General features: G+C 43.8%; 1 protein-coding gene across 3 annotated transcripts in view; it reads right to left on the bottom strand.

Moving 5' to 3' along the window:
- UBR4 (ubiquitin protein ligase E3 component n-recognin 4) overlaps positions 1-21,541 on the bottom strand; it is a 131,698-nt gene that overhangs the window by 100,033 nt on the left and 10,124 nt on the right. For all 3 annotated transcript variants that reach the window (XM_047869235.1, XM_047869236.1, XM_047869237.1), the window contains exons 5-18: positions 21,370-21,509; positions 20,763-20,865; positions 20,500-20,641; positions 20,218-20,342; positions 17,114-17,238; positions 16,456-16,515; positions 16,180-16,370; positions 11,985-12,084; positions 11,711-11,848; positions 10,543-10,660; positions 9,281-9,468; positions 8,173-8,332; positions 7,968-8,053; positions 565-734 (exon numbers count right to left, since the gene is read on the bottom strand). In XM_047869235.1, coding sequence (XP_047725191.1) covers positions 565-734; positions 7,968-8,053; positions 8,173-8,332; positions 9,281-9,468; positions 10,543-10,660; positions 11,711-11,848; positions 11,985-12,084; positions 16,180-16,370; positions 16,456-16,515; positions 17,114-17,238; positions 20,218-20,342; positions 20,500-20,641; positions 20,763-20,865; positions 21,370-21,509 — 1,846 coding nt within the window. The remainder of the gene's footprint in view (positions 1-564; positions 735-7,967; positions 8,054-8,172; positions 8,333-9,280; positions 9,469-10,542; positions 10,661-11,710; positions 11,849-11,984; positions 12,085-16,179; positions 16,371-16,455; positions 16,516-17,113; positions 17,239-20,217; positions 20,343-20,499; positions 20,642-20,762; positions 20,866-21,369; positions 21,510-21,541) is intronic.

Genomic DNA, 21,541 nt, shown 5'->3' with positions numbered 1-21,541 from the left:
AAACAAACTGCTTTGAAGGCTCCTAACCATGTAAACAAAAATGGCAAATATAGGTCCATCTAAAGAGGATTTCGATGATTAATCTGAGCTTCCCCCAAGTGAAGAAATTCTTTAAAAGTTGTCCAAAAAAAGACTGCAAGTCACTTGGAGTGGTTTCACATTGAAAACAGAACAGCCGAAGACAGAGCTGGCTTTCCTGTTCCCCACCTTTCAATAAATCAGGACAGGACTCTTGAATCGGTTACATTCAGGAGTCAGGTTATGTCTCAAAACTGCAACCAAACCCCCCCAGGTGCCAAAGGATGATTCTGTTCCCAGACCATAGTTTATGTATTTCTGTTTTTTGTATTACTTATTTAATTAATTAGATAACTAACTTGGTGCTCCTGTTTTTTAAACAGTACCTCTTCCCCCAAGGCCACCGGAAACACACACTCGTCCGCCCTCACCAGTTTGTGCCATCAGCAGATACCACCTCAGAGCCACGGACTAACTACAAAGAAGTCAAACAAATCAAAAAAGTACATAACCTTCTCTGCAGGGCTTCACCTGGAGTTCTCTTACCTGTCCCAAACTTTAAGGCATTCAGGGACATCTGGATCACCTTGAGCACCGGCTTTATGTTGCCAGATGAGCAAAAGGCGTGAAAGCACAGAGAGGCTTTGAGGGTGAATGTACAGGGGCCAGGGGCCCTCAGAGAAAGGCGCTACTCCCAGCTGCTGCAACAGTGTGTTCTGCCAGGAAAAGACACACAGGAAACCATTAGGAAAAAGACAGGGAATGAGGCCAAAGGTTACCAATGAGCCCTAAATGTTACCCTTTATGCTGGAGGAGTATTTTTTTTTTTCTCTTCAAAAGTCACTTTTAGTAAAAGAAACGACAAGCCACAGTATGAGAAACAGTATTTTAAAAACATTTATCTAACTAAGAACTTGTATCCAGAATTTATAAAGAACCTTTCAATTCAGTAAGGAAGGGACACACCATAATGGTTTAAATGGGAAATTTTTGAATAGGTAGCTCAGAAAATAAAATATACTGATTGCAAAGGAAAAACATAAAAAAAAAAAAAGTCAAGGGACACCTGGGTGGCTCAGTAGGTTGAACACCCGACTCTTGATTTCGGCGCTGGAGGAGTATTTTAAAGGGCACACAGAAATTCAGATTCAGACGTTGTTTGCAGAAAGGTCACTTTGCTCAACAAACAGGAAAACTATCGAGGGAAAATTACTCATCTAACCCCATTCACAACTACAGTTAATTGGTGTCATAGATGGGGTCCTGAAAAAGGAGAAATGCAGAGATGCAAACTGAGACAGCAGAATCAGAATGATTTTCCAAACAGGCAGAACATGAAAAGTCTTCCCTTCAGAAGAAAACCTCTTGAACAATTTTAACGGCTGACAGTTTTTCTTCGATAACCAGTTATATACAAGTAACACGCCAAGTGGGGAGGTCGGTCCCGCACCTGTGGGTCCACCCACTTGTACGAACCGTATTAGCAGAGAAATCTGCCTGTAAGATGTCAAGGCACCTCCAATTAGTCAGGGCTGTGTCTCTGCCTCCAGTTGTAGCGTGTCTTTCAAATGAGCTTGACTTTGAGCTCAGTTATCTAAGCTGCAACTTATCTTCTCAAACACACACACAAACTGAGCAGGATGCCAATGGAACACCAGACAAAAGGCCTGTGTTCTCACTTGGCTTCAGAAAACACAAATCATAGTTACCTCAGGATACAGGATAAATTTCTAAGTCTGCCAAATTAAATTATGTTCTTAGGTAACACCCCAGAGGACCCCATTCCTGGGAAACAATCATTCAAAATGTCACAGATAATCAGGAGTAGTTCCCATGTGCTGGGCAGTTATCATGACTAAGTGCCGCACACCAACTGTCACAGGCAATGCTCTGGGCCACTATGTTACCTGGGTATGCGCTCCATTCTACTGATGCGGGAAACAGAGGTCAGAGTGGTTTAAAAACACACTAAGCCACAAGACTCCCAACTGCCCAAACCAGATTTATCTCTAAAATCTACATTCTCGGGGCACCTGGGTGGCTGAGTCAGTTAAGCGTCCGACTTCAGTTCAAGTCATGATCTCTCGGTTCGTGAGTTCGAGCCCCGCGTCGGGTTCTGTGCTGACAGTGCAGAGCCCGAGCCTGCTTCGGGTTCTGTGTCTCCCTCACTCCCTGCCTCTCCTTTGCTTGCACTCTATGTGTGTGTGTCTCTCTCTCAAAAATAAACATTAGAAAAAAAATTTTTTTAAACTTAATGGAGTAATATTTGAAATAGTAAAATCTGAAAGAAGCAAAAAACAAGAGATGAACTGATGTTCTGATTTTAACTGCAAAACTGTGCATCTATCTACACAGACAGGGACTACAAAGAAACATGGAAAAACATAAACCATGAATTTGGTGGAAGAATGTAACGTTACAATGTTATTTATAGGATTTTTTTTTTAAGAGAGGGTTTTTTTGTTTTGTGTCTGTTGTCTCGGGCCTCAGAGCCGCAAAAAATGACCAAGCCTTCCTCAGAGCCTGGATTAGCCCTAAGGAAGAGGGCTTCCTAAGAAGTAAAAGAGAGCCATTGCCCACCAACCAAGGCCTAGCCTGAAGTGCCCCTTCCAGCCCGAGCACCCCCGTGCCCACCCTTGCTTAATGCCAGCTCTCCTGGGTTCCTGGCCCCAGCCCTCGCCGCTTGGGCCATCCCCCGTCCACCTTGCTGTTTCTCATTACTTCAACGACTGCCTCTTAGTGGATAATTCCCAAAACCACATTACCACTCTTAATTTAAGTTCTGAATTTCAGACTCACATTTCCAACTACTTTCTAGATGTCTTCATCCCACTGGCCCCTCAAAACGTCATCATATTTAAAGTGGCTTTAATGGCAGTGGTAACCGTTTAACTAAAAAAGTTAATATATGCTACACGATTCTTACACACCAAATTCTTATATAGAATTCTCATATATAAAACATACAAATTGTTTTTCTCATTGGATTGAAAGGGCTGTAAGATGCAACGTTCTGACACAGGAAACAACATAATCAATAATCACATCGGTAACGCCTATTTAACTGCTTTTAGCTTACTCCATTAAAGGAAAGCCTCGGGGAGCCTAGGCAGCTCACTCGGTTACACTCAGGTCATGATCTCACAGTTCTTCTCTTGAGTTCAGAGTAGAGGCATCCTCGGATCCTCTGTCCCCTTCACTGACCCTCCCCTACTCACACTCTCTCTCTCAAAAATAAACATCTAAAAAAAATAAATAAATACCTGAAAAATTAAGGAAAGCCTAACGCTCAAGCTCTACTGCAGAATGGTTTCGAGGCTGGCTAACCACAACGGACGGCGAGACAGTTGTGCTGGTAAGGTGATACTGTTTTTAAAAACAAAAAGAGAAAATGGCAAACTGTGCCTCGTGTAGCTCAAGAACCCAAAGGACCATTCTGAGCAACCATGAATAAATAAGCAATCCACAAGTACACAACCTCTGAGCTGACTCAAACCTAGGAGTGCTCCCTGAGCACTCGGCACGGCTCCTCTACCACCAAACTAACCCTTCTCGCCGATGGCCCCTTTCTACGAAAGACAACAGCATCCTTCTGGTCTCATCCGGGTTGTAAACCCAGGCAACACCTTAGACTCTCTCCTATCTGTGTTCTTTACCCCGTTCAAATAGTTTCCCGTGATCTCTATCTACCATGGGCCCTTTATCCACATGGTATCTATCTCCCCCTTTTCTCATGATCTCACACTAACTCAAATCATCTGGATCTCTCCAGTGCCTACACTACCTGGCACGCAGTAGGTGCTCCATGAATACTCTGTGAATGAATGAATGAACTCAGACCTCTAAGGTAACGTTAAATTATTATAATTTTATACATAATAATAAATATAATAACTATAAACACAACATTAAATGGTAATAGTAACAAAGACAGCAGCTAATGTTGAGTAGGCACTAATACTATGTGCCAGGTACGTTTCTAATTTTACTTTGTGATAAAAAACATAACCGAAAACTGACCATTTTTTAAGTGCACAGTTCTGCGGCATTAAATACACACACACTGTGCAAACATCACTACCATCCATCTCCAGCACTTGTTTATTTTTCCGAACTGAAACCCGATACCTATTAAACACTAAGCCCCTGTGATCCCGGGATGTAAGAAGAAATGTATATTTGGTCTTTGTCTCATTCCTGGTACACAGCTCCTAAAACTCTCATCATTTCCTGACGAGGGTGAGAAGAACATGTTTTGTTATTCATAATAAGCCCCTTTCAGCATTACCTATGTTTATAATAAGGAGGCCCCTCGACAGCTTTAGGCCAGGGGCTGACTGCCAGGGGAACCAACCCTATGATTAGAGAGCTGGAACCTTCAGTGGCATCCCCAACCAGGGCTAGAGACAGAAAGAATCCCCAATGGCCAGTAGAGCAGGACGACAATGAAACCCACACAAGGCCTGCTTTCTCGTTTGGTTTCGGAAGACACAAATCATCTTACTAGAATGCTCTAATAACAAATTTGAAAGAAAGAACAGAGAAGCCATGCCAACCAAGCACATGGCATTTCAACAGAAAGCCCTCTTCCCAAGATATCATCTTGGGAAGTAAATAAGTAGGCTTCAATTTCTCCTAGAAGCAGGGAACAGGCCTACTGGTCTTACCAACTCGGAACCAGTTTTTTATGAACCTGATAGGTGAAGACAATTTTTGTGATGAAACTTCTATCTGCTTACTTTCACAGACTGAGCTACATTCTGCTAACCTACCTTAAGGACACTGTGTGTGTATGTCCTGCAATAGCACTCAGGTATCTTGATAAAGGTATAGGACTCTGTACATGATCCCAGAGAAACATGCAGGGCAGGGGAACTCAATAGCAGGTCGTTAAATTACACCAACCATCCTTTACTCTCTTCCACCATAGCAATGAAATTTGGGGGCAGAATTTAAAGGCCCATGTTTGGAGATGGAATGAGAAGGGAGTTTTGAGGATTTGTTCTACAGAAAGTCAGCGGTTATAGGCAGACAAGTTGCATGTCCACACAAGGTCTGGAATTAGTTTTTTACATGCTATGAGGGCAACATCATAACAGGAGTCTTAAGAACTCCTATTCTCTACAGAAAAATATTTCTTCCCCCATTATTTGGACAAGTTTCGGCAGGAAAAGGCCAAGTCTGTGAACTGTGAAACTTCCCTAAATAAACTTAAGATCTTAGTTATTCCCTAAATAAACTTAAGGAGCTCATAACTTTGACACAACTTCCTGACCCTATACAGTCTGAGAAGGAGGTGCAGGCCATATACTGACTGAAGAATTTTCTTCTCTTCATCTTAGGTCAACAACTTTACCACTCTATTTATAGTCCCTTTCCTGCCAAAAAAACCCCACTCTGTTTCATCTAACAATAGGTACGTACAAACAGGTTTTATAGTTATCTTTTTAAGCGAAGAAATAAGCTCTTAAAATGTTAATTTTATTTTTGAGAGCGTGCTGGAGTGGGGGAGGGGCAGAGAGAGATGGGACAGAGGAGGCAAAGCAGGCTTGGCACTGACAACACTGAGCCCGATGCAGCACTTAAGTCCAAAAAAACCAGAAGACCACGACCTGAGCCGAAGTCAGGTGCTCAAGAGACTGAGCCACCCAGGTGCCCCAACAAAGAAATGAATTTTTAAGAATTTCTCAAATAGGTCCACCTGGATGGTTCAGTCGGTTAAGTGTCTGACTCTTGGTTTCAGCTCAGGTCGTGATCTCACGGTTTGTGGGTTCGAGCCCCACGCTGGCTCTGGGATGGCTGCATGGAGCCTGCCTGGGATTCGTGCTCTCCCTCTCTCTGCCCTGCCCCCTCTGCATCGCTCTGTCTCTCTGTGTCAAAATAAACTTAAAGTGGAAAAAAAAAAAAGAATTTCTCAAATAGCCTAGGATTTTAAGAATCAAGTTTAACCTCTTGAAATTGCTTCCTAGATTTTGTACCTTTGGGGCAAGTGCAATCTCTTCGATTGTGTCCTGATTCTGAGAATCCACTTAAGAATAACAAAAAAAAAAATTTCAAAACAATCTCAGGGCAAACTACTGGAGATCTACCAAATTTAATTCTTCTAGGGGAGATGAAGGGTGGCCACAGCTAGGAATCTGCATTTTTTTAAACAAATTCCCCAGGGATCTTTATGTACACTAAAGAATGAGAACCACAAACTCTGACCGTGTTAAAAATAAGTTATTATCAAAATATGACCTTGTCAAATGTTGGGAAAGTGAACCCACAAATCTCGAACACATTGCTGGTGATAGTAAATCTTGGTGCAGCTCCTGTGTTTGTTGGTTTATTTATTTATTTATTTTTATTTTAGTTTTTATTTATTATTTATTTAAAGTAATCTCTACACCTAATGTGGGGCTCAAACTCACAATCCTGAGATTAAGAGTCACACGCTCCACCAACTGAGCCAGCCAGGTGCCCCACTGATGTAGCTACTTTAGAGAGCAGTCTGGCATCACCTGCTTACAATCACCTACTCCATATCCTGCCAATTCCACTCCCAGTTCTCTACCCAAGAGAACCCCTTGTTTTATCACAGGAGACTTCTACAACAAAGATCACAACAACAACTGGAATAGCAACAAAATCTGACACAATCCAAAGGTCCAACAGTGGGAGCAGAGGGGAGCTGGTAGAGTCACAAATACAACGGGACAGCAGACAGCAGTCAAAGCAAGAACTGCAGAATTAGCAATAATATAAACAAACCTTGGCGACATAGTGCTAAATAATATTAAGTGAAAAAAAGAAAGCCTAAAAAGATTATATATAGCATGGTATCATTACTATAATGCTTAAAACAATCAATCTAAAACTTTAAGGACTACGAATGTAAAAACAAATATATATAGGGGCACCTGGGTGGCTCAGTCAGTTAAGCATCTGACTCTGGCTCAGGTCATAATCTCATGGTAAATTCAAGACCCGCATTGGGCTCTGTGCTGACAGTTCAGAGCCTGGAGCCTGCTTCAGATTCTGTCTTCCTCTTTCTCTGTCCCTCTCCCCCCCAACTCTCTCTCTCCTTCAAAAATAAACAAACTTCAAAAAAATTGTTAGTAAATAAAATACACGTATACACATATATGTATATGTATGTATATATGTATACATACATGGATATATAATATATAAATAAAAATAACGAATGAAGGAATCTGAGATGCAGGATTCAGAACATGACCTACCAGCAGGGAGAGAAAACCCTAAGATTTCAAAACTTACAATCAAGATCTTAGGCTTTATTTTCTTGGTGAGTTTGCAAATAGCAGTCTATCTGAAAACACCTACTCCTGTAATTTGAATGATTATTTTTTTTTAAGCTTATTTATTTATTCATTTTTAAGAGAGAGTGCGAAGAAAGTGCAAGCAGAGAAGGGGCAGAAAGAGAAGAAGAGAGAATCCCAAGCCGACTCTGTGCCGTCAGCACAGAGCCTAACGTGGGGCTCAAACTCACAAACCGTGAGATCATCACCTGAGCCAAGATCAAGATGTTTAACCAACTGAGCTGCCCAGGCGCCTGAATGATTCTTTTAAAACACACATTTCAACATGTATTTCTTAGATTACTAATTAAGTTAAGCATCTCCTACGTTTGCTGGCCATGTGTATTTGCCTTTTTTATAAACTGCTCTCATCTATTTTGTCCACTTGCCTACTACGACAGTCATCAGAAGCTGTTTTCATCATTTTTCCTTTTAAGTTTACTGAATGAATGGGGATAAAGAACACATTTTCTCTTCCCTAAAATGATCCTCATCAGGGCAGTGGGACATAATCATCTCTCAACACTCTTTCCAGTGAGGGGGTCCCCAGGATAAACTATGTTCCTTTGCGACTGGAATGCTACAGCCTACTGGGAGCTGACACAGACAGCGCTTGGCCAAAGGGTCACAGTGCACACAAACCTGCAGGTTGGGCGACTGAAGATCAGAAGTTACCAGAGAATGGTTGAAGTGATAGAGCGCAGCAGCAAACTCTTCATCTGATGAACCTTGGAGGCAAATAAGAAAACCAATGACTCAAGCAGCCACTTGATGCACTACACCGCCCTGGCGACAGCCAAACCCCACCGGGGAAAAAACCCGCCAGGCACCAATCCTGTCTACTGACCCTTGAGTCCATCTTTGTCCACCTCCTTAATGATACTGGCCAGGGTGGCCATGTGGTGTTCTGAAAGAGACACACTCAGGTAGTTTCGGATAAAATTATTCCGTGAGTTCAGCATGGAAGAGGTAATGAAGTTCAAAATGTTGGAAGCCAGACCTAAGAACTAAAGAGAGCACAAAGAAGTTCATGCCAGGTTCTTAAGCCCAGAGTGCCTCTAAATTCTCAATCTAAATAGACATAAAACATGCCCATAGAGCTGATGGAACAAATGCAATGAATTCAAGTCAGAGTTTAAAGCCCCTACAGTGGGAGTGGGGCTAAGCTTAACTATGACAATCTTTCCCACCTAATTCTTCCAGTTACAAAAAATGGCACCAGTTGAACACAACAGACTTCAGAAAACTCTGTGCGAAAACAGAGGCTTCTACACAGACTTGCTTCTTTCACTCCTCCAAGGCCCTGTATTTGTTCAGCTCGGGGACATTATTGGAATAAGGAATTCAGAAGCCTGTATGATCATTATACACACAGGGAATTCCCAGCTCCTTACTGCTCTCTCAAAATGAAACTGAATTATTGTGTAAATGTTTTATGTCCACAGCCTTGACTAGACTAAGCTGTATGAAAGTGAGGTCCGTATCTGACGTGTCTGCTTTAGAACAGGGCTGATAGTACATCATCTAGAAATACTGCTTGAACAAATAATTAGCGAGCATTTAACGACGTACCACACCTATGCTAAGGGCTCTTCACTTCTTCACAACACCCTTAAAGGCAGGTACTATCACTCCCATATGACAGAAGACAACGCTGAGGCTCAGAGAAGTTTAGATTCTTGCCCACAGTCTCAAAGCCAGTGAGTGGTAAAAGCTAGATTCAAACTCGCTTCTAACTCCAAAGACTATGCTACTAACCCTCAATCAGAGAAGCAACACCAAGGGTACAAGTTATTTAATCAAATGCAATCAGTACACTCAGGCCCTAAGTAAAAATACCTTTAAACATGACAGTTAATTAACCAATCTACAAAATGTCTGAGTTCAAATGGTCTGCTCTTCACACCCCTTCTTCCCATTTCTCCCTCCCCTAAACCTCAGAAATCCACTCTTACCAACTCAGGATCTTTGCGACTAGCCAAAATGTTGCCCTTCTCACCAGGGGCCTGTTTACTGGGGCTTTTAACGCGAGGCGAGCTCTCCAGCGGAGGGGGCGGGGGAGGGGGTGGAGGTGCCACTTTCTCCTTACTGGGGGAGATGGTCTCCTCAAACCATTGCCCCAAAATAGGCTCACTGTCATCATCTGGAACAGAGAAAGAGAGAAGTAATAAAAATAACACAATGTAAAAATTTTTTAGCACACCTGCTTTGTAAAACAGTCTACGTCAAAGGAACACGAGGATTATCTGGACTCGGTGGGAGTAACATGGTTTCATAAATTTGTCAATACTCCTCTAAGTGTGTAAGCAAACCAGAAGCGTTTTATGGCACGTAAATTATACCTCAATAAAACTGGTATTTTTTTAAAGGAGTCCAATGAAGAAAGAACCACCTCACTTTACTGCCAACAAGCCAAATGTTTTGAAAAACAAATGTTTCCTTGTCGGTGGGTTATAAAGCCCAAATTAAGACCTGGGTGGCCCAATCAGTTAAGCGTCTGACTCTTGATTGTGACTCATGTCACGATCTCGCAGTGGGTGTGGAGACTGCTTGAGACTCTTTCTCTCCATCTGACCCTCCCATGCTTGTGCACACGCACACCTTCTTTCTTTCTCTCTCTCTCTCTCTCTCTCTCTCTCTCTCTCTCTCTCTCTCTCTCTCTCACAGACAAGAGACAGGGCACACACATGCTCACGCTCGCTCACTCGTGCTCTCTCAGATACACAAATAAAACTGCACCTTTCACAATACTATACACTGCTCCCACAAACCCAATTATAACGAACTGGAGATATTTATCTCATTCCATCTCTCTCCAAACAAAGGCAGAAGGGAATGTTCATTTTGCCCTGTTGTTCACTGCAACAGAGTGGAGTTTCTCTTCCTACGCCTCCCCACACCAGGCATCTATGACAACAGCCAAACCAATCACCTTACACACAAATGGGTTAATGCAGAAAGAAACATGAAACGAGATGTATTTTGATCTTGGAGGGGAAAGGATGAAAAGCAATCTGGGCTTCACTGAGAGTAATTTCTACCATCCATTTTTCCACAGCTCAACTTACTCTTGAATAACATGTCACCTTTGAGGGCACAGAAAATCAGGATCCATGCTAGGCAGGTGAAAATGGCAAACAGGAAACTAACGGAAGCGAGCCAATGGAGAAACTTCCTGTTGCAACTATCTCCTGGGAGACGGAAAAGAGGCCTCTACCTTGGCTGCTGTCCTCCTCTGTGCTGCTGAAATCATCCTCATAGTAGGTGTTTGAGTCAGTAGAGGCACTGGCATCACTGCTCATGGAGCCCTTCCTCTGACGCTGCAGGACACAGGCCTAGGAAAACAGCAAGGTTTTGGAACCAATGGTCACAGAAATGGAGCCGCCCTACTTCACCTCATTCACCACGTAAGACATCTTCTCCGTGTCTTCTTTCTTCCTCTAAATCCAAGAAAATCTCTTGGGGTGCCTGGGTGGCTCAGTCTGTTAAGCTTCAGACTCTTGGTTTCGATCAGGCCATGATCTCACGTTTCATGAGATCGAGCCCCGCATCAGACTCTAGGCTGACAGCACGGAGCCTGCTTAGGATTCTCTCTTCCTCTCTGCCACTCCCCTGCTTGCACTCTCTTTTTCTTTTTCTAAATAAATAAATAAACTTTTTTTTTTTTTTTTAATTAAAAAATAAAAATATGACCGCTGTCACAAAGAACCAAATAGCCATGTGCATCACAAAGTTGACAATCAGGGGGCACCCGGGTGGCTCAGTTGGTTAAGCCTCCAACTTCAGCTCAGGTCATGATCTCACAGTCTGTGAGTTTGAGCCCGCAGTCTGTGAGTTCGAGCCCCGCGTCGGGCTCTGCGCTGACAGCTCAGAACCTGGAGCCTGCCTCAGATTCTGTGTCTCCCTCTCTCTCTGCCCCTCCCTTGCTCTGAGTCTCTCTCTCTCTCAAAAAAAAAAAAATAATAATAATAATTTAAAAATAATTTTTTTAGGGGCGCCTGGGTGGCTCAGTCGGTCCAGCATCCGACTTCAGCTCAGGTCATGATCTTGCAGTCCGTGAGTTCGAGCCCTGCGCTGGGCTCTGTGCCGACAGCTCGGAGCCTGGAGCCTGCTTCAGATTCTGTGTCTCCTCTCTCTTTGCCTCTCTCTGACTCATGAGCGCACACACATGCACTCTCTCTCTCTCTCTCTCTCAAAAATAAATAAACATAAAAAAAAGCTGACAATCAGTAACAGATTCACGTGTGGAATCACTGAAGCTTTCCTCTCATCTTCAAAACATTACCATAAATTTTGAGTTCATGAAGGTCACAGCGTACAGCCTTTTTCCTCCTGAGAGGGTTACACGAGATCTTCCAAATCATCCACGGTGTGACCCCACCCACCTTTCTGTAGGAGGTTGACAGCAGTGTCAACAGCAGGTTCGTCAGTGGGACAGAGTCGATCAGCCGCTGAATCCTCTGGATGGAGGTGCTCTGGGCCATAATGCTCAGGACTGCCGGGGAACCGTCTGTCTCCCAACCCTGAAGGGAAGCATGGCAAAAGAGAATTACGGATCCAACGGCGCAGAAAGGAACCCCGTGATCAGATGGCTCAGGGCAGCCTCCCCAGGAGCGAAGCCAGCGTCGCCGTGCTGACCCCCTGCGCACAGTCCCTCACCTTGTGCAGTGCTTCCACTTGCAGGTCTTGAAAGAGAGAGGTTAATAGCGTGACAGCGTGGTTTGCCAGTATGACCGACAGCACCCCGAAGCCCTGGTGCCTATACGAAGAAGAGGAGAAACACAACTCACCACCTCGGAACAGGGGATCTTGCCATCCGGGGGTCCCAGACCCCTTTCAGAACCTATGAACCTTGCCCCGGAGGGAAGAAAACGCACACACAATATGTGCATGTAATTTCAGAAGCTCGGTCTCCCTGAAGCCCACCCACGGCCCGCCTGAGGATCCACAAGCTTCAGGTTAAGCACCCCAAGAGTAAAAGAAAGACTTCCAAGTACACGGCATTTTGGAATTTAAACTATCAGCTCGAATCGACCGGGTGATGTATAGATGCTGACATTCAAAGGTTGCTAGGACATTTGAAGTCATTCTTTTGAGAAGAAAAAAGTTAAAAATTGCCAATTTCTGTAAAATATCTGGGCACAAACCAAAGAGAATAAAAACAAAGACTGACACATTGAATGTAAAACTTTCTTTCTGTCCAAATGGCCACATGACAATTAGAATATCTAATATACAAAGAGTGCACGTAAATTAGTAAGAAAAAAGGACAAACACCAAAGAGAAAACTGGGGCAAAGGACACAGGCAGTTGCAATGGCACTAATAAAGAAATACTAATAAGAGAAATGTAATACCACCTCTCTCCTTTAACGCTGGGGCACCTGGGTGGCTCATTCAGTTGACCATCCAACTTTGGCTCAGGTCACGATCTCACAGCATCGGAGTTCGAGCCCCGCGTCGGGCTCTGCACCAACAGTTCAGAGCCTGGAGCCTGCTTCAGATTCTGTCCCCCTCTCTTTCTGTCCCTCCCCGACTTGTGTTCAAAAATAAACTTTCTCCTTTAACATTAGAAAACGTGAAACCTAACAATGCCCACTGTCAAAGATCTGTGTCTCCCTTTCTCTCTCTCTGTCCCTCTGTTCCTCTCTCTCTGTCTCTGTCTCTCTGTCCCCACTTGTGTTCGGTCTCAAAAATAAACTTCCTCCTTTAACGTTAGAAAACGTGAAAACTAACAATGCCCACTTCAAAGCGGACCTGGGGAAACAGGCACATGTGCACACATAGCTGCTAAGTAAGAATGCAATCAGAACAGTCTGAAAAAACATTTCAAATTTTTACATAAGTGTGCCCTTTGTCCTAACATTCATACCTCTAGGTATTTACCCCAAGGGGATAATTAAGCAACTTCACAAAGATTTATGTTTTAGAAGATTTATCAAAGCACAGTTTATCAAAACCAGAAATTTCATACACCCTAAATAAGTGTTTCAATAAGGTGATTAGAGTCAACTATGGCCTATTTACATAGTGGAATGCTTAGATACAGTGAATCCCTAATACGGGCACTGAGAAAACGTCTACGATGTTTTCTAACGGTGATCCTGCTTCTGTAAACATATACATTTTGAATGCGTGCACAGAAAAACATCTGGAAGAACGTTTATCCATTTGGGTGGGAGAATTGGGGTGATTTTCCCCCCTTTCTTATGGTTTGTAACTTACACAAAGAACAGGTTTTGTTCTTAAATCTTAAGAAACAATAGCCATTTTTTAAACATAACTACTTTTTTTTAAGTTTTATTTACTTATTTTGAGAGAGAGAAAGAGAGAGAGAGAGAGAGAGAGAGAGAGAGAGAGAGAGCGAGCGAGCAGGGGAGGAGCAGAGAGAGAGGGGAGAGAGAGGATCCCAAGCAGGCTCCGCGCTGTCAGCATAGAGTGCGACCCAGGGCTCGAACTCATGAAGCATGAGCTCATGACTTGAGCCAAAACCAAGAATCTGACGCTTAACCAACTGAGCCACCTGGGCGCCCCATAACTGCTACTTCTATGGGCAGACCTTTTGGCATCCTCCCACTTCCCTCTACAGTACTATGAGCGCAGACACTCACAGAATTATAAACTACTATTCCCTCTAATGTGCTTACCTCCCTTCTTTGCCTAGTGTCTACCGTCTACCATCCCAACGTCTTTCTCAGATTTCAGTTCGCTTAACACCTCAAAGAAGCCTGCTTTGATTTCTGACCACGCCAAACGCCCTTATTGTAATACTCTCTAGATACAATTTGACATCTCTCTTCATGTTTCTTGGAAGCGTGTCCTTTTTTTTTTTTTTTTTTTTTTTGGTACATCACAGCATTCCAGAAATGACACAGAGCCTGGGACAGAGAAGACAACTCAGTGAATAATTTGTTGACTGAGGTCCAGAATTTGACTCCCTCCTTGAACGCCAGACGCCCATGCCAACCGCCTCCTCTACATCTCACACAGAGAGATGTGACAGTCATCTCAAAGTCGGCATGGTGAAGATGACATTCTGTGTTTCTTCGCCTTCCTGCCACCCCAGCTACTCCTGAGCTGGTATTCCCAGTCTCCGTAAATCATACCATCCTCCGTAAATTACACAATTTTTTGTCTCCTGCCAAAAAATGTTGAGGTCCTATTTTTCATACTCAATATCCAAGCCATCGGCAAATCCTGTCAGCTGTACCTTCAAAACACATACCCCTTGGACCTCTTCTCTCTGCCTTTCCCACCAGCTCTGTCATTTGCAGAAATGCATCAGCTTCCTACCTGCCCTCCTTCCTGCCTTACACCCTGCAGTCTGTTCTCCTCACAGAAGCTGGCTTCTCACATCGCCAATAACTAGTAAGTCAGATCGGATCACTTTCCTGGGGAAAACCCTCCATGACTTACAGATTACACTTGGCCCTAGGAGATCTGGCCCCGGGCTACCTCTCTGATCTAATTTCCACGCTCCCTCCTGGACGGCTCCACTCCAGCCCACACGGACCTAACTGATCCTTAAAAATGCCAATCAAACCTCCATCTCCAAACCTGAACAATTCTACCCCCAAAATCTGCATGGCTCACCCTGCCACCTCACATATGTTCTCTCCGTCTTGTCTTCAGAGCTTATTCCTCACCACCCTAACTAAAACACCAGCCCCTGTCACTCGCTAGCCCCTTGCTCTGATTTATTTTTCTTTACAGGACTCCTACGATAAGTTATCATGAACGTATTAGTGTATCTGCTCACGGTCACTCCAGTTAGAAAAGAAGCTCCAATGGGGCGCCTGGGTGGCTCAGTCGGCTGAGCGTCCGACTTTGGCTTAGGTCATGATCGCGCAGTTTGTGGGTTCGAGCCCCACATCGGGCTCTGTGCTGACAGCTCAGAGCCTGGACCCTGCTTCGGATTCTGTGTCTCCCTCGCTCTCTGCCCCTCCCCTGCTCATGCTCTCTCTCTGTCCCAAAAATAAACTAAATAAATAGAAACGAAAAGAAGCTCCATCAAAGCAAGGACACTGCTTTAAAGAGTGCTACGTCCTCCGTGCCCAGAGACAGCCCAACATGTGGTAGGGACTGAATAGCAAACAAAACCCAGAAATGCCTAGGCTCAGAAAAGAAAACGTCAAACCACATGGAAGTCATATGTCTAACTTCTCTCCTAGCAAGCAGGGCTTACTTCACCCAAACAGATGCAAACATTTTAGGAAGCAAGGCAGGGGGACCCGACAGAATCCTCTTTAGAGGTTAAACATGCAGTGAGCCATCAGCTGAAAGTTAAACAGGCCCATTACACAAAACAGAAGCACTGTTTTCTGATTTGACCCTCATAAAAAGCCTGAAATAGGGGCACCCGGGTGGCTCGCTCGGCTGCACTTCTGACTCTTGATTTCGCTTCAAGTCAGGATCTCATGTTTGTGAGTTCAAATGGGCTCGCAATGGGCTCCACACCAATAACATGGAGCTAACCTGGGATTCTCTCTCTCTCCCTCTCTGCCCCTCCCCAGCTTGCGCATGCTCTCCCTCAAGATAAACAAACATTAATAAATAAATAAATAAATAAATAAATAAATAAATAAATAAAAACCCTGAAATACGTTACACACACATTTCCCCCTCTTATGGATAAGGAAACAAGATCAGAAAGAATGAACAATTTATCCAAAATGACACAGCTATGATGTAGAGACAGTGGATGATGGTCATCACCTTAATCATTAAATTCAACCAAGTACGAAGGCAAACGTTTCTATCGATGTGAAGACAAGAGGGGTTACACCAGCTCCCCATCAAGATAAAATGGCAGGCAAACAAAACAAAACATGAGTAGCAATCGAGTAGACACATACCCTTTTCCAGGCCCCAGTTTAGGAGAGCCCACTCCCTCTTTTGTGCGAGAAAGGATGTCTCTGACTCGGAGTGCGGCCAGTGGGTCTTTCTCTTTCCCCTTATCAGCCAAGGCAGTAGGGCTGAGGTTCAATATGAGGAAAAGACTGTTTAACAAACACCAGGCACCCAGCAGTTGGAAGTTCTGATAGTGCTGTTAAGAAGGCACAAAAGCAAAGTATGAACACAGAGATCTTACAGGCTGTTAGACAGGAATGTAGCAGAGACACATTTCTTACCTCTCCACCGGCCCGGCGGGAATTGCTGATCGCTTGTCCGATCATGTCATATATTTCAAGCTGCACAACATCAAACGTAACAAAAAACTGAGCAAGCTGTCGTATTTCATTACAAAAGTTAATCCCACCCAAACTCATTTCACTCATAAAATTAAATGTCCTCAAGGCACTTTCTAATGATGCAATCCCATCACACTTTCCTTGACCTGCGCATGGTGTTGACTACTCTCTATATCCAGCTCCTGTGTCACCTCTTCACAGGTGTCCCCTGCCCCCAATCTAAAACAATACCCCAGGCCCACATCAGACCACAGCTTACCACACTGATTCATCCTACATGCTTAGCATTCTCTGCAGCTATCTCGTGTATCGTGTGTCTTCACTAAAAGTGCACTGACACACAGCACGCCTTCAACTACGTGTGCTGACTGAATGACTCCTCGCTCACAAGGTCCACTGCCAACACGAAGATGCAGTGTTTTCTGCAGAGTCAACCAAGCTGCCAAACAAGCCAAACACCTACCACTCAGACCTGTTACCCGAGCGGAAGGGTTGGAGAGCACCCCGTGTCCTTTCCTCTACCCGGGAAGAGAGGGGGGCCTGACCCTATCTCCTCACAGAACAATGGCAGTGCCTGGGTCCAGATGGCATGGCTTACACATTTCTGGACGATCGTAGCCGCATCGCTCTCATAGTCGTCTTCTTTGGAGCTCGTGGACCCCGTCCGCACCTGCTGGGCACTACCCACATGCAGGATGGCCATGCAAGTTGCCACACTCACGCCTGGAGGAAAAAAAGAAAGATGCACAGATTCGAATCATGGCAGTCCCACGAGCCCACCAAAACAGAACCATAAAACAACCTACCCAAAGGTAATTCCATGATTTGATCACAGACAGTAAAGTCCACAGGGCAAGACTTAAACAGTGATACCATCCGATCTAGCAATCAACACTCCTAAGTACTTAGCTGAATGAGCTGAAAACTTCTATCCACATAAAAACCTGCACACAAATACTTATTGTAGCTTTATTCATGGTTGCCAACAACTGGAAGCAATCAAGATGCCCTTCGACAGGTGGATGCAGTACCACAAACTACGGCACACCCATACGAGGAGTATTATTCGGCAATAACAAAAAACGAGCCATCAGGTCACAAAAAATCACGGAGGAAACTTAAATGCGGGATCCAAGCAGACTGCTTCTAACTTTAGGGCATTCTGGAAAAGCTAAAACTATGGAAACAGTGAAAAGATCAGTGATTTCTAGGGGGCAGGGGTAGGGGTAGGAGAAAGGGATTACTGGGTAGAGCACAAGGGACTGCAGAGCAGTGAAACTATTCTGTGTCACAGTGATGACGAATACACGATGTTATGCATTTGTCAAAAGCCACAGAACTGTCTGAAAGAGAAATCCATAATGTAAACAACGGACTTCTCAGATGTTAATAGTGTATCAACAGTGCATTCATCGATTATAACAAACGTACTGTTATTAATGCACTATGTTAATGATGAGGGAAACTGTATTGGGGACAGAAGGTAGATGGGCACTCTGTATAACCTGCTAAATTTTTCTGTAAATTTTTGTCAAAATTTTCTGTAAAAATTTTTCTGTAAATTTTTCTGTAAAACTGCTTTAAAAATAAGTATCTATTAACTTTAAAACTTTAAAGACATCACAAAGGTATCTTTCAATTTTTTCAAGATTACAGGGAAAAACATTCCACTCTTGGTGTTCCTCAAAGACATCAACGCCAAATCCTTGTCTTTAAGTCAAATCCCAGGCCATCAAATTTCAACAACAAACCAACTCTGGGATCTTTAATCTGACTAAAAATTTTTAAGGATTCTTTAACCATTACTAAGTATACTGACGGCCATGTAATATTCAAGAAATTCCCTAATAATTGAAACAAACCCCAACTTAAAAACTGCAAAAATCAAAGGCAGAGGACAAGGAAATAAACACTGGAATTGGGCTGGGAGAGAACGTATCTTCACAGGTATCTTTAGCTTTCTATTCCTACTGCTGCTGCCCTAGCTTAGGCCTTTAATGTGTCTTGCCTGAATGACGATAAAAAAAATCCTAACAGAGCTTCCGGACTCCAAATTTCTCCATGCCAAAATGTCCTGTGTACTGCTACTTGAATGTTCTTCCTAAAATATAGCTCAGAACCTTCAATGGTTTCTCCCGTCTACAGGACATAAGCCAAATGACTTAGACTGCATTTCTCTCTTTTTTTTTTTTTTAGAGACAGCACAAGCGGGGGAGAGAGACAGAGGGGGAGGGAGGGAGGGAGGGAGGGAATAAGGAGGGGAGGGGGGGGGAGGGGGAGGGGAAGAATCTTAAGCAGGCTCCGTGAAGACACAGGACTTGAGCCTACAACTGTAGCATCGTGACCTGAGCCGAAATCAAGAGTCGGATGCTCAACTAACTGAGCCACCCAAGTGCCCCTAGCCTGCATTTCTAAGACCTCTTTGATTGTGTCCTTTCTTTCCCACTGTACAATACCCACTAAGCACATATCCTCTCCCCCTGCCCCTCCTCTCCACACACACTGATATAGTATGTGCCCCCAGACTCTAGGACACTCTTGAGTCCTGCTTCTGCCTCTGCCTAGGGATAGCCCTACTGAAAATCCACCTGCCCTACAGGTACATCAACAGAACTTCTTCATTACTACTGCTTTACCCAATTCCTATTTGCATCCAGATGTTCAAAGTAAAGCTGTTGGAAGAATATAGGGAGATGATCAACCTCAGCAATTTCATGATGGTCCCCAAGGTCAGGTTTCCAAGACTGATCAAATCCTCACTCAGAGAGCCAAGTAAACAAAGGAAGTTGTTATACCTTCCAAGACATACCAGGACTATGCTATTTGAAATCAAGGATCAGTGAATTGGGTTAAAAAGTCACTGTCATAACTTAAAAGTGAGTAAACGCCAGATGTCAGGCCCCACTTCCAAGGCAGCATGATCAACAGGAAGAGAGGAGATTTTGTGGGCGCACAAAGAATAATCAATATAAACAGATACCACCTGTTCCATGAAGGCTTCCTCAAACCTGCTCCCACAGCAAGACTCCCTCTCTCTCTACTTCGCACACCCAACCGTGCTACACTCCTCTTACTGCTTTTTGTCATCTCCTGTTTTATGCCATACCCTGCGGTCCTAACTGTTCTCAGTGTAGGCTCCTTGAGGGCAAGGATCAGATACTGTTCATCTCAATATCCCAATAGCACTTGGCGTTTTGCTTTACACAGACATTTACTATCTGCACATACTATAAAATCAAATATGCACATAATAACAACACCAGCAGTGGAACAACAAGATAATTTACAAGACTCCTATTGAGACCTCATTTCACCTAGATGAGACATTAGATGATCCTCGGGGGGAAGGGCACACGTAAGGCGGGGAGAGCACTCCGAAGGATCTCATGGTTGGGACACCTGGGTGGCACAGTCAGTTAAGCATCCGACTTCGGCCCAGGTCATGATCTCACAGCTCATGAGTTTGAGCTCTGCGCTGAGCTCTGTGTTGACAGCTCAGAGCCTAGAGCCTGCTTCCGATTCTGTGTCTCCCTCTCTCTCTGCCCCTCCCCTGCTCGTGCTGTCTCTCTCTGTCTCAAAAATAAAAAAACATTTAAAAAAAAAATTAAAAAAACAAAAAGAAAAAAAAAAGGATCTCATGCTTTCCAGAAAGCGTACTTGTACTTGACTGACAAAATGAGAACAGACATCATCACCTCTCACCTGCATAGAGACAACTTAGGCTGAGGACTGTCACATCTTGCAGACGAGAAGGATTGAGAGGCTCCAACACAGGTAGAGAGAGGGTATCCAATGCCATGGTAACATCAATCACCAGTGAATGAAAACTAGAACATAACAGAGGAGGAGGTTAACAAGAGCGTCTCTTTGAATCCCTTGCTTCTTATTCTGATCACTAAAGAAAGTCGGCATGCCACAGAAAGCTAACCGGTTTCTTTCCAAGGGCAGCATCAGAACGTAAAGCAAACAGCCTGAGCCCCTTACCCGTTGCGAACAGCAGTGGCATCTGCTACTGTTGCAGGCATGATGAAGAAAGAATTGGCCAACACTGCATCTTGAAACCGATTGATGTAGCGCAGGAAATACGGTAGGTTCAAACACACACGCAACAGCTTCTCTGAGCCACCTGAATCAACGACAAGGCTCAACCTTACAAACGGGCCTCTGTCTGCTGCTGGATTCTCTTCCACGTATGAAATTTTGGAAAGCAGAGAAACCAGCTTTCTGTCGATGATTAAGAGTCTTACCAAGCTCTTGAAGACTAGCCACATTCTGAGCTATAAACACATTCTTGGTTTTGACAGCAGAGGCTTGATCTGTGGATGACTGCTCATCATTTTCTCCTTCAGCCTAAAGAGAAACAAAAGGCACGTGAAAGGCCTATCATGATACCATCATCTGCTGACTACAGCCCTGCAGTCAGAATCGAAACAAGCACCCAAACGAAGCAGTTCTACGGATACTCCTCAGACTCCCCAGTTAATGAGGGGCAACTCCCCCTCTAATGTAGGGAAAATACAAGTTAGTTTCCCAAGAAGAGAAAAACATATAGCTTTAAAATATATATATTCTACAACCAGTATAGAGTGTGATACCTTTGACAGAAAAATGTACGTGCTCTTCACGTTTCTTTGCACTGAGAAATTCAGAAGAATAATCATCAAAAGAGTAACAACAGTGGACAGAATGTTAGGGTAAGTTTTGCTTTTTTCTGGTTTGCATTCTTCTATTTCTTTCTATCATAGGTACTTAATCACTTTATATCACAAACAGAAGATGCATTTGTTACTTTTTTCTAGTATTCTCATCTTAACAACTTCCAAGGGGTGAGGACATTTGGCTGGAGTAACTCACCGAAGTCTGTGGACCTACGGGCGGTGATGCTACAGTTCTAGGGTTGAAAACTGACGTCAGCTGATTCAAAAAATTCATCTGTACCTCCTTCTGCCTCAGCTCTGGGCTTACTGGTGAGGCCAGCTCTTTCTGATCTTCCACTGTAAATATAAAACCAAAAACAGGATGAGCA

The sequence above is a fragment of the Prionailurus viverrinus genome, chromosome C1 (genome assembly GCF_022837055.1).
Source record: "Prionailurus viverrinus isolate Anna chromosome C1, UM_Priviv_1.0, whole genome shotgun sequence".
In the NCBI taxonomy this organism is placed as follows: Eukaryota; Metazoa; Chordata; class Mammalia; order Carnivora; family Felidae; genus Prionailurus; species Prionailurus viverrinus.
The sequence above is the reverse complement of the archived record's forward strand: the minus strand, read 5'-3'. Positions and strand labels throughout refer to the sequence as shown.